General features: G+C 42.0%; 1 protein-coding gene across 1 annotated transcript; it reads right to left on the minus strand.

The window, feature by feature from the left end:
• Positions 1–742: 742 nt before the first annotated feature.
• Positions 743–3,082, minus strand: DKK1 (dickkopf WNT signaling pathway inhibitor 1). Its single transcript, XM_007944022.2, has 4 exons — positions 2,840–3,082; positions 2,432–2,594; positions 1,125–1,268; positions 743–996 (listed from the first exon to the last, which is right to left on the minus strand). Exons 1-4 carry the CDS (start codon positions 3,080–3,082, stop codon positions 743–745), a joined length of 804 nt encoding a protein of 267 aa, XP_007942213.2.
• Between the last annotated feature and the right edge of the window lie 10,339 nt (positions 3,083–13,421).

Here is a 13,421-nt window from a genome sequence, read left to right on the forward strand (position 1 = left end):
CATTTTTCTTTAAAGTTACTCTAGAAGAGATCAATATTCTCATTGATTTTGACAATTATCTTTTCTTTACCATCTTTAAATATACTACATTTCTGTCCCTGTAGAACACACACATGTACACATACATACACTTCTAAGATCACAATGCCAAAATTCATCTATACTTGTAACATTTCAGAGTACTAAATGTTAAATTTTATTCCTAGGTCTATCACAGCCTAAAGATAAATAGAATCTAAGCCCTGAGAGAGCAAATTGCAAGAACTAAGCTAGTATTTTCGTGATAAATTTTAAGTACCTATCATCTGTCATTCCGAGAGCTTCTTGTATTCATTCTAGACTCTAGAATTAAAAGGGGAGAGGGGTATGCATTTAGAAATTATTTATTTCAACTCAATATAGAATATTTATCAGTCAAGATAACGATCAACGTGTACAAAAATTTACATAACAGGAGAAACAATAGACAATGCAGCACCTATAGAAAAATAATTAAAAGTTTTGTTGCATTTACAGGTAAGTGCCACACTGAGAATTTACAACACAGTAATTTACTGCAATCAATTACGGGAGTTCCATAAAGAAACAAAGTTCTTACACTCCAGATTTTAGGAAGGTATTATTGGAATGCTTAACTATAATCACAGAATTTGTATATCCTTAGGATTGAACTAAAAAAGTCATAATAGGTTTTCATAGCATATATTACATAAAAGGAGTCCACTGCAATCAGACAGCTGGTTTAGTGTCTTTGACAGGTGTGAAGCCTAGAAGAATTACTGGCTTGATGGTGATCTTTCTGTATCCGGCAAGACAGACCTTCTCCACAGTAACAACGCTGGAATATCTCCAGCCCATGGGAGCCTTTTCTCCTGTGTTTGGTACACACTTGACCTTCTTTGAGGACAGGTTTACAGATCTTGGACCAGAAGTGTCTAGCACAACACAACCCAGTGGCACAGTCTGATGATCGAAGACAGACAGAACCTTCTTGTCCTAGGAAGGAGGAGACAGAGGAGAAGTACAGGGTTACTGCCAAGCCAACATAATTTCATTAAGATAATTCAAAAGACACTTCTGACTTGTTAACAAAGTAGAATGATCTTAAAAGGTTCTTACTGTACCTTTGGTATGGTACATTTTTGAAGACTGTGTGGTTCTCCTGGAGTACCCATCCAAGGTGCTGTGGTCATTACCAAAGCTTTCAATAATAGTCTCCTCGACTTCCCCTCGATTGAAATGATTGTGGTCAGAAGGCATACATAATCCTAAGGAAGTAAGAGGGAACAATTAAATCCAGGGCTATACTACCTGACTGCTAACAGCTTCCCTTTTGAAGAGGGCACTCTGACCAGCCTGCATCAACTGGGTATCTTTTTGCAGAGAAATTATTTTACATACCAACAAAATTATCTCCCTAGTGTTAATGCAAAACTCCTCCGATGAACAGAAGCACCAACGTATACATCATGCAGTCATAAGCAACATCCCAGGACAGCCACTTAAAACACATTCCCACCAACTCTTTAAATGGCAGTAAGATTTCTGTCCATTTGAACATCACCCTTAGGTTAAAAAATAGAAAATCAGTCACTGAAAAAAAAAATTCTAAAAATAGTTCCTCTGCCCTTGGTCCTATATGGATACTGCCAAACTAAATTAAGCAAATGGAATTCTAGCTGCCTGGAAGATTACAATCTCACCCACCAGTTGTGCTTTACTATATAATTTCTGTGTTATAGAGATTTTGTTAGTTCACCCTGAGTACTGCTGGGTCCTAAGGAGAGTTGCCAACCTGTACAGTATTTCTGGAAAATTCTTTGTCTGGCTAAGTTTCCCAAAGAGTCTCTTTGAGATATAAATGTTAATGGATCTAGGTAGGTAGGGGTGGGGTACTTATTTTAAAGTAGCACAGGTAAGGGAGCAGAAACGGATGGAGAGATAAGAATGGCCAGTACAGATAAAGCACTCTGCTGGTTGACAATAGTTTCAACATGCATGATGAGATAGACAACAGGCTGGCAGAGCCATGGGAGTTCACAGCAAGGCAAACTGAAAGGGCAGGTAAACACTCACACTGGTCCCACCCATACATATCCCACCTACCTTACCATTCTCTTTAAATGACCTCAAGATTCTCCACCATACAAATGTATGTGGAATGATCCGAAGCATAACGTCAGTTTAAATCATAAGTGGCACAGAGGAAGATAAGTTGCTCCAAGACCACCATACTCCTTTCTCTCTCCTCCCCCATTAAACACTCATAATAAAGACATTTCAGGAGAACCCCTCACGCTGAACACCTAGGGTTGCTTCTGGAGTCATTTGCAGGTGGCGTCAGGCGTGCGCCGCGCAGCGAGCGTTTCTCCCATCCGTAGGTGCGCAAAATCCAGACGGTTCGAGTTTGAATAGAGGCTGCAGGACTCACCATTTTTGCAGTAATTCCCGGGGCAGCACATAGCGTGGCGCATGCAGCGTTTTCGGCGTTTCCTACAGGCAAGGCATATTTGGGCGCCAGCGCTCCCTCCGCGGATAGGACTAGCGCAGTACTCGTCCGTGCCACAGTCCTCGTCGTCTGCGCACGGGTATGGCTGCGGGAAGGGGATGCCGAGAGGATGAGCCCGCAGACATGCTGATACCCACACTCTTTGACCCAGCTGCTCTTCACCGTCTCTCTCAGTCCCTTTCTCCAAAAACTGTCGTCGCCCACTGCTCCCAAATGCAGCGTCTCCAAATGCGACCTGAATCGCACACACCTGGCAAGTTCTGTGCCCTCTTCCCCAAATGGGACCCCTTCAGGGTCACAGCGTCCCCGGATCCCCGCAAGCCCACTCACCTGATAATTGTCAATGGTCTGATATTTGTTCGCGCCCTCGTACAGAATTCCCGGCGCCACGCTGACCGCGGAGCCTGGGTGCCCTGCAGCGCCGCCCAGCGGAGGGGGCAGGTTCTTGATGGCGTTGGAATTGACCAGCACCGAGTTCAAGGTGGCGCTCACCCCAAGCAGAGGGTGGTCGCAAAGAGTCGCCACTACTAGGGCGACCAACAGCCGGGCAGCTGCTACTCGGCCCCAAACCATCATCTCAGAAAGTCAAGAAAAAGAAAAAGAAAGGAGGAATGTCACTTGGCAAGCCTGGCCTAGGAAGCTAGCGCCCGGCTGGCGCCGCTGCAATCAGTGTCCCGGGAGCCTCCTGAGGTCCCAGAGAGCTGTTTGCCGGGCGCCCGGAGCTCTGCGCCGCCACCGCCACCGCGGCTGCCTTTATACCGCGGGCTCAGAGCATTCCCGCCCCTCCGGGGAGACAACAAAGCCTGGATGGGATTTCAAAGCTTTGGGACGGGCTGGGAGGGGGTGTGTTTGTGTACGAGAGGGGGGGCCTTTGACACTCTTCACCCCGCCCCTCCCTTGTGTTCCTCTGGCCCCAGTTACCTTCGGGGTGACGGGTACCCGTGAGCGTCAGAGCCAATGACTTTAATAAAGGCAGGAGCAGGGAGGCACTCGGGCAGCCTTGCTTTGCTGTAGGGTCTGCGTTATCGCCATCTGAAATACTTTTCAGAGCGAAATTGTGATACTCTCTGCAAAACCATCTATGCGGTTCTTACCCCCATACTCATTGCCCTCGAGTCCGTTCGGACTAACAGCGACCCTACAAGACAGAGTAGAACTGCCCCACAATTTGCAAGGCTGCAAACATTTACGGAAGCAAACATTCTCCTCTTTCTTCCGTGGAGGTCCATTACGTGTTAATTATGCACACATGAATGATGTTCAGTATTAAATACGACTCAATCAATAGTTCAAAATGTCGAAACTTGCTTCTAGGAGAGGGCCAGGTGGTCGGTGCAAGTTGCTGATTAACCCTTTAGAGTTCCAATTTCCAAGATTTGGGGGCGTGGTCCTTAACTTCGTTCAGTGCCCCCCACCCCCAGCCCCCGCCACAGCCATCGCCAAAAAAAAAGTGAAAAGAGAAGGAAATTTGCACATCAAAGGAGGGTAAGAAAGGAAGAACTAATTCTCTTTTGATGGGAAGTTGAGAGAGAGGGAGGCGAGAGACTGGAGCTTGGAAATTAGATCAGGGGCGGAGGGAAGAGGGAAATGACCATCCGATAATCAAACTATTTAATGTTGTTCTTTGAATCTGAGCAGTCCCGGCAGTAGATGAACTTGATTAGGCAGACCCACGAGATCAAAGTGGCCTGAGCGACCGCGGAGAGGGTCCAACGTACCGGGTCAGTCCTACTTCCCTGGTCCCCTTTTCTCAGTGGTGGATTAACACAGCGAGATAAGAAACCCTTAAGGCTTAGCGCCTGACTTCCTCATTAGTATTTCATACCGCAACGCTTCAGAATGCACATGTTTGATCTCAAGTCAGACAGTTTGCGGAATCTAGGAATACTCCCTCTAGGGAGATAAGAGATTGTAGCTTTAGGAAAAGGAACGCTGAAAGTGAATTTGACATCATTTAAACCAGTGTATAAAAATAATAAAATAGGACTGGGCGTAGGAATGTTGTCATGCTTGTAAATTGGAAATAATTATCTATTCATTAAAAAAAAAAAAGTGGCAGCCTAGTTGCCTGGCATCGGACTACCATCCGTGTTACTGTTTCTTGAGGTGAGGGCGGTGCAGTGAATACAAATACTTATGAGACAGACTTTTCACTCTCCATGATTCTTTATTTTAATTATGATATTAATAATATAAGAAGTGTGCACAATTCTTTTTAAAATAAAGTTGAATGTTTTGTCAAAAAATGAACAACTGCTATGTCAGTTTGGAAAGGGAAGAGATGATTGAATAATCACTGTTGAATAAACAAAACAAAGCCTCTCAGATTTATTTTGTGCTCTCCTGAGAAGCCCTGGTGGCACAATAGTTAAGTGGTCAGCTGCTGACCTAATAGTTGGTGGTTGGAACCCCTTAGCTGCTAAGTGAGAGAAAAGACCTGTTGATCTTCTCCCATAAAGATCCAAAAACCCAAAACCTAACTCATGACTCTCAAGTCAATTCCAACTCATTGAGAGTAGAACTGCCTGATAGGATTCCTAAGGCTGAAATCTTTATGGAAACAGACTGCCACATCTTTTGACCTTGGAGAATGGCTGGGTTTCAGTTCAAACCACTGACCTTTTGGTTAGCAGCCAAGTGCTTTAGCCATTGTACCATCAAGGCTCCTTCCATGAAAGATTACAGCCTAGGAAACCCTATGGAGCAGTTCTGCTCTCATACAGGGTCTTCATGAGTTGGAATTGACTTGACAACACCTGATAACAACAATCTCTAGGGAATCTCTACTTACTCCATACACTGACCTATAGTTATGATTGAGACCACCATACAGTAGAGCCAGTGGTAGCCCTGAAGTAATATAACACTAAAGTTAAAAGACTGGGAGGAGTCATTAAAAGAACAGTTTGTAACGGTCTGTGTTCTACCTCCATGGGTTTTAGAAGTCATATTAAAAGGTAGTGCAGTAGTTAAGGCATTCAGCTGCTATCCAAAAGTTTGGCAGTTCAAACCCACCAGCTGCTTTGCAGGAGAGGTTAAGAAGACTGCTTTTGTAAAGATTACAGCCTTGGAAACCCTGTGGGGCAGTTCTACTTTGTTCTATAGGGTCACTATGAGTTGGAATTGACTCCACAGCAGTTGGTTAGCTTTTGGTCTAAACATAAAAAAAAAAAAAAAAGGTATTTTCCCCAGTTCGTAGCTGTACTAACCAAAATCCTGTCTATCTGGAAAATATCCTCTGACTTACTGAATCCTGCTTGAAATTCTAACATGGATTAAATCTCCCATATTGCTTAAGGTTTTGTTATGCACATGTACAATGATCTAGATCATTAATTCTCTAGAAAATTTTAGAAAAAATTAGAATTTGAAACAATGGGAAGACTGTTTTATATTAACTTTTGTTAAGGGAGTATAAGAAACAAATAAATTGACACACTTACTGTTGAGAATCTATACAGGAACTAGATCTTCCTGAGCACATATTGTCTTATCAGCTGGGAACTTGAAGTTTACATAGACCCAAAGACATTATAGGGTGAAAGAGTAAGGGCACAGGAGACTTTAGGTGCCATATTATCATTTGCAAAATATTGATAACGATGTCAGCAGGTAATGCCTTGAGCCCTTTTGGTATGTCAGAAAATCCACACACCGTCTCAAACCCTTTCAGTGTCAAATTGTGGAAAAAGAAGCTCTTGCCCTTCGGAAGAAAGGATAAAAAGGTTTCTTCTTAGTCCCATTAACCTATTTAAATATTTCTACACATATACTTTTGTCACACTAAAGTATATTTTCCCCTTTTAGGAAGAGATGACATATAATTAATTGATTTAATGAATTTAATTTATTAAGAGTTTGAATTCGCAAATATAACCATTGACTGGAGGAAACAAATGGAACTTTTTAATCAACAAGTAGAAAGCTTTACTAAAGAGGCACGTACATAAATTCTGTCTTGATCCCTGAATATCTGTTGTATATCTGTTATGGTTAACTATCCATTGAGCTTTAGAGAATCTGTTTTGTTGAGTTAGAAGAACTAAAGCCAAAAGCAAGGTTTTAAGAGTGGACTGCTGCTACTTCCTTCCCCATCTTCCTTGTTGTTCCGGAAGTAGTCACGATTGAAAAGCTAATCATAATGAGTCAGCCAGTATCTGAGTTTGTACCTTGTGGTAAGCACTGTACCTGGTGGTGTGTGATAAATGATGAATATGAAGACCCATATTATCTACTTTCAAATTATTTGATGGAGGGAAAGGAAGGCAAACTCACAAATTATATGAAGGAGAAATTATGTGGGAGAGCCACAGAGAGAGCTGAGTATGTAGAACGCCAACTCTGTTTCAAAATGGGAACACTGGCTTTTTCAGTGGGGTCTCCATTTGAAACCCTTGCCACGATTGGATTTGCTCATTTGCAACAAGAGAGCAAGGTGCGTAAGACGTAAAGTGAACTCACTGTCCCATCAGCAGTCAGTTAATATTTGGTGAGTGCCCACTATAAGCAAAATGCTACTACCCTTGTCCCTTTGAGGGTATACCCCCAAAATATTAAAGACAGGCTCTTTATCCTCAGAGAACTTTCAGGGTAGGACAATTTGGGAAAACACAATATACTTACATGGGGGCAAGGGAAGAATTCTTCCAAAGCTGATGATACTTGGGAAAGGAGTGTGGTGACACAATGGTGAAGTGCTCAGTTGCTAATCGAAAGGTTAGAGGTTTGAAACCATCAGTGTTTCCAAGGAAGAAAAGACCTAGCTATGTACATCCATAAAGATTCCAGCCTAGAAACCATCTGGGGCAGTTCTACTCTGCCCTACAGGGTTGCTGTGAGTCAAAGTCCACTCGGTCGCATAAAACAACAATAACAGGAAGAAAGAAAAAGATTCTGGTAACTCTCTGTGTCTCAGAGCCCAGTAACAGAGGTGGCAGGAGGCAGGGCAGGAATTAACCTAACTTATTAGTCCTATGTTGTTGTTGTTGCTGTGTACCATCGAGTCGGCCCAACTCATAGCGACCCCTCCTTGGGTTGCCAAGGCAGTATCACTATGGAAGTAGATTGCCCAACCTTCCTTCTGAGGAGTGGCTGGTGGGTTTGAACTGCCAGCCTTCTAGTTAGCAGTCAAGTGCCTTAGGCACTATGCTACCAGAGTCCTAGAGAGGATCTTATCTCCTATTTCAGCTGGTTTAAATATGATCATAATTAAAGTAATATGTTTTGTATTTGCATTCGATTTTAAGGTACATGGAATATGTGAAATAGAACCCCAAAATTCAGCAATAGCATGATAGTGCATATATTCTTCATATTTTAATTCCTGGATGCTAGGCACGGAATTCTCATCAGTCACATCATGTATGTGGAAAACAGAGAGGCAAATGCACACCACAAAAAGCCATGCAACTTACAAACTTCCCAACCTTTCTCATTTGAGTTTATTATGTTGCTGTTGTGTTTTAAATTCCCTTCCCTCCCTCTCTTCCTTCTTCCCTTTCTTCCTTCCTTCTTTTTCTTTGGGAAATCGAAGGAAGTGGATCAGTTGCTGTAGCATTTACTTCACTAGGAAATCTCTGAATAAATGTCATTCTGTATGGTTGATGTTGCCAACCTTTTTATTGGTGCCACATAGCAAGGGCTCCTCATTCTTGATGTTATGCAAAAAATGCTGTGACTTTCTCATTGGCTTTTAAAAGGTTTTAACATCACAGAGCGCTCTTAATGCTTTCTGCGATGGTAAAGTAGCTTTTAGTCCAGGCCTGTGTTACAACTCCCCTGAGAGGCTGGATTAGGCTTCTCTGCACTCCTCAGTACAAAGGAAAAGGGAGATTTGATGATGCTCAGGTTTATTTGGTCAGTGGAGATGGCCACCCCTGATAACTCAGGCTTCACGGTAGTTTTCTGACTTAGCTCAGAAGGTGTGCTTTACAGGAGCAGGACATTAAAAGCTAATCTGAAAATAGAACCCAGAGACATTGACTACAAACCAGGGAGGATAGTGTCTAAAGCAGGCACTAGCCTGCATCTCTTCTGAGGTGCCGATGCTCAGAAAGGTTGGCATTGGGCACTTCCAGGGGGTGCAGTGGTCCCTTAGCAGCCCTAAAGGATTTGACATTTCTAACCATAGACAGTCTAGTGACCACAGAAGTAGGATATGAGGTCCTCATGAAACAATCTTTAGATCTAGGAAAAAAATAAATTTCTTCCATGTCACTGGATTTTGATTATTACCTCCTTTATAACGACAGCCCTCCCTGAGCATCATGGCCAAGAAAGGCTTGGTGCTGAGGCAGCAGGAGAGTGCATCTGGGACTGTGTGCACCAGAAACTGTCACACTGACAGGTATCAGCTGACTGAGGAAATACGGAAACTTGGTCAAGCCATTCAACTACAGTGTTGGTATGGGTTTTTCATTTATAAAATGGGAGGTGTGAGGTGGAGAGGTACTTTTTGATTTCAAAATCCTCTCTCTCTCTCTCTCTTAATTCTGCATGGGTAAGCTCTTTTGTCTTCTGGTCAAATAAGTATATCCTGCAAGAGACCTGTTCTTTCAAGAAGTGGAAAGATAAAGTACTAATTACTGATACCAGTACTGTGAATACTTCAGTTTCAACAAGTCTGGCATGGAAGTTTTAAGTCCTTAGAAATAAGGTGATGTTTTTTAAAAGATGGAAATATATATTTATAATTATATAAGTTTTCTATTTGTCATACACATTCTTGGAGAAAATACAGCAAATACGGGAAAACCCCAAAATAAAAAGCAATGTCATAGATGGTCCACCATTCAAAGAAGCCACTGTTCACTTTTAAGTTTCTAACATACACACACATACACACACATGCACACGCATATACACACACAAATGAGTGAGAGTAGAAAGATACTAAAGAGAGAGGATTTTTTTTCCTCTGCAAAATTGTACTGTTCTAGAATTTTTTTTTTTTTTTTAACCTTTCACTAAATCTGAAGAACTTTAGGAGTCCCTGGGTGGTGCGAATGGTTAAGCGCTGGACTATGAACCAAAATTTAGAAGTTCAAACCCATGTAGAGGCCCTCAGAAGTAAGGCGTGGTGATCAGCTGCTGAAAGCCCATAGCCTTGAAAGCCCTGTGGAATGCAGTTCTATTTGGTACACATGGGCCGCCATGAGTCAAAACGGACTTAAGGGACAGCAATTAGACTTTGGGATGGAAAAGCAGCAGAGCAAGACCTAGAGACATTTTGGTGTCCTGAGACTTTGTCTTACACATACCAGAGCGTGCAACAAGATGCAGGCTGGAAATAGAACCTATTAACTTTCTGTTTTGGAGGGGGAGGGGAAGCAGGGGGAAAGGAATGTATAATTAATGCAAAGATTCTCCATCATTCTTAAGCCACAAAAGTAAAATAATTTTCACATGACTCCAGGAGTCAGAAGGATAAGAAGAGGTCAGTGGGGGAACTGCCTGCCCGTAGACTTAGAAACGCCCCTAGCTGAACCTGCCCTCGATGCACAGCCCTGCCCCAAAGGTTTCCAGCCGGCGGCCTGGGTGCCCTGCACTTAACCAAGCCAAGAATTACCATTGTTCACGTGTTCTGGGGCGACTGCTCACGGTGGCTGCACTTTGGTGTCACAACCCGTCGCCAGCATACAGTAGTGTAAAATGAAGCTTGTTTAAAGACTCTCTTTGATGAGCGAAGATCAAACGGCTTGGGGACCCCCGGTCTTAATCAGACTTGAGCCAGGATGGCGTTTTCACAAATAGTCCGTTTGCTCGGCTTTGAGCAGACTTTGTGCTCAGCACATTCATCTGGCTACGGGGCGGGTAATCCCGGCTGAAGTCCCTTTCCTGGTCGCAAATCCATTCACACTACAATGGCTGCTGTTGGTTTGCTGTGTCAGTTCATAGGCAAATAAATATAGGGTCCTTCTGACTTAATTAAAGGTGGTTGGGGGGTGGGGGGAGGCAAGGGAGGGAAAGATTAAAGCTCTGAGAGCCCTCAAGCCCCCCTCTCAGCTTGTTTAAGGTCCTGCTGGCTGGCTGGAGGGAGAACCCCGTTCTTCTGCTGCCCCCTGGTGGAGTTTCTGTAGAAGTTTTTCGTAGGGTTTCACTTGCCTCATTTATTAATTCTACAGTTCACACTTGGGAAGAGATTTGTTTTTCCAAGTCCAGATATTTGTATATTGTATATATACTCACCTTTCTTTGATTCACATAACTGTAGATTAAAATTGTCTTCTGAATATTCCACACAATATTTGTTCATAGAATACTTTCAATATTCACATTAGAATTAAACTGCCAACATCCAACAGTGTTACCACTGTATTCTGAAGAAAAGTGAACTAGGACACAAGTTGTAGGTTATCAGTAAATGTTTATTTAGTTAAATTGAAGTTTAAAGGTTCTATGTTGTATTCCTGGATAAAAAAATTCAAAGTCTCCAGATTTATTATAAACATCATATTATAGGGAAATCCTGTGCCCCCCCCCCATCAAAAAAAAAACAACTTTGTGGCCATCATATATATACAACTATTCAGGAAATATAAAAATATAACAGCATATTATTGTTCATCAATTTTAACGAGTAAATATTAATCATTTCAGATTTCTATGTTCAAAAAGAGAATACCAGTTTATGTAAATTAATCACAATAAACTATTCAATAATACCATTCCTTTAGGGCTAACACAATGTACAAGTAAAAACAGAATAGTAGGAAGATTAAATAAGACAACATATTACGAGGGCAGCTCCTAGCATAATATATTGTTACTGTTGTTACCTGCTGTCTAGTTAACTGAATTTATAACGACCCCACGCACAACCGCACCGACCACGCTGCCAGATCCCAGCCAGGGCCTTGATGAGTTACTGATAGAGGACCGTGGTCCATCGCTGTGGAGTTGATTCTGACTCATGACGACCCCACGTGTGCAGAGTAGAAATGCTCCGTAGGATTTGCAAGACTGTGGCCTTTCTGAAGCCGATCCCCACGACTGTCTTCTCAGGTGTCTCTGGGTGGGTTTGAACCACCAGCCTTCCTGTTAGTAGCGCAGCACTTAAGCACTTGTGTCACCTGAGTTCAACATCATAGCGACACTGGTGCTTCCGACAGGGGGGTGGCAGCTGCACATGAAGTGCGTTGGCCGGGAACCCAGGTTTCCCCGCATAAAGCCCAAACCGAACCCACTGCCGTGGAGTCCATTCGGCTCATAGCAAGCCTCTGGGGACAGAGCGGAACTGCCTCAAGGCTGATCTTTATGCAAGTAGACTGCCTCGTCTTTCTCCCGCGGAGCAGCTGGTGGGTTCCAGCCGCTGACCTTTAGCTTCGCAGCAGGATGCCTTGGCCACAGCACCACCAGAGCGCCTCGGTGTCCTGAACAGAAAGTGAGAATTCTGCCACTAACCCACCAGTCCCCTGGCATAATATACGTAGCTGCTAATGTTATGCATTCTTATTATTTAATGGCTATTAATTCTGAACTCTCAAATTTTCTCTTATAGCTTATTTTTCTTAAAGATAAGTCCATATACTTCTGTTTCCAGAAAGAAGACAAAACCTAACTAACTCATTTTATGAAGCTAGTATAACCTCAAGTCGCATTTTGACTGCTAACAAGAACCCATCAGCCGCTCTGAGGAAGGAAGACTGGGCGATCTACTTCCGTAGAGAATTATCACCTGGGAAACCCAAAGGGGATCTCTCTGAGTCAGAATCGACTGGATAGAAGTGAGTTTGGTTTTGGTTTGAGCACAAGAAAGGGAATTTACAGGCTACTCTCTTGATATCACAGATATAAAAATCTGAAACCTAACATTGCAAATCAGATCCACCAATGTATGAGGAATGCATACCATGACAAAGTTAAGTTCATGCCAAGAAAACCAGGGTAGTTTAGTATTAGAAATTCACTAATGTTGTCAGCCAAGTTTACAAAGCAGTTGACTGAGAGGTGAGTCATGTGATCATCTCAATAGATGTTGAAAAAGAATTGGATGCAATTCTCTAGGCACAAATGATTTTTTAAAAGATTGACAAGATAAGAATGTTCTTAATCTCATAAAATGTATGTATAAAAACCTATAAAACCTCTTATCTAACGATGAAATTTTCAAAGCTTCTAACTCCAGAAACAAGATAAGGATGCCAGTTGTCATTTCACTCTTTTACGTTTAGTTGAGGTCAACCCATTACACTAAGAAAAAGAAATTAGTCATTGGAACTAGTGAAGATAAAATAAAACATCTCATTATTCTGAGATGATAACATCATCTTTAGAGGTAACCCAAGAGATACAAATGGATTAATAAAACTTCATCAATAATGCTGGACACAAGAGCAATATACAAAGAATAGATTGAATTCCTCTGTGTCAATTAAGGAGGTCAAGAGCTCAAAAGTGTAATTTTTTAAAAAGAAGTCATTTAAATAGTCATTTAAACAAAAGATGTGTATGAATTTTAGTATAAAATATTTTAAAAAACATTTTAGAAACATAAAGAGAGGTATATATGTGCATAGATGGAAAAAGTTAATATCATAAGGTTATAATTTCTAGCCCAAATTAACCCATAAATTCAAAGTAATTCTAAATAATACCGTAAAAGTGTTTTCCTAAAACTTGATCATCTATTTCTGATATTTATATGGAAATAAAGGACTATTCGGAAGGAAGACGGGGCAATCTACTTCCGTAGTGATACTGCCTCAGAAACCCAAGGAGGGGTCGCTATGAGTCGGGTCTGACTCGACGGCACATAACAACAACAACAACAACAACAAAGGACTATAACTAACCAAGACAAATTTAAAAAACAGTACCAAAGAGGGATTTTGCACTATAGAATAGGAGTTTATTCATTTGGTCAAATTAAGACACTGAAGTACTACTTCAGGGATGGGCAAATATACCAATG

This window comes from Orycteropus afer, unplaced genomic scaffold, assembly GCF_000298275.1.
Source record: "Orycteropus afer afer isolate SDZICR_OR568_19922 unplaced genomic scaffold, OryAfe1.0 scaffold00118, whole genome shotgun sequence".
In the NCBI taxonomy this organism is placed as follows: domain Eukaryota; kingdom Metazoa; phylum Chordata; class Mammalia; order Tubulidentata; family Orycteropodidae; genus Orycteropus; species Orycteropus afer.

Coding starts and splice junctions, on each gene's coding strand:
- DKK1 (XM_007944022.2), bottom strand. CDS start 3,082: ATGGTTTGGGGCCGAGTAGCAGCTGCCCGGCTGTTGGTCGCCCTAGTA. Junction 2,595..2,839: donor AGACCATTGACAATTATCAG/GTGAGTGGGCTT, acceptor CCCTTCCCGCAG/CCATACCCGTGCGCAGACGA. Junction 1,269..2,431: donor CGGGAATTACTGCAAAAATG/GTGAGTCCTGCA, acceptor TTACTTCCTTAG/GATTATGTATGCCTTCTGAC.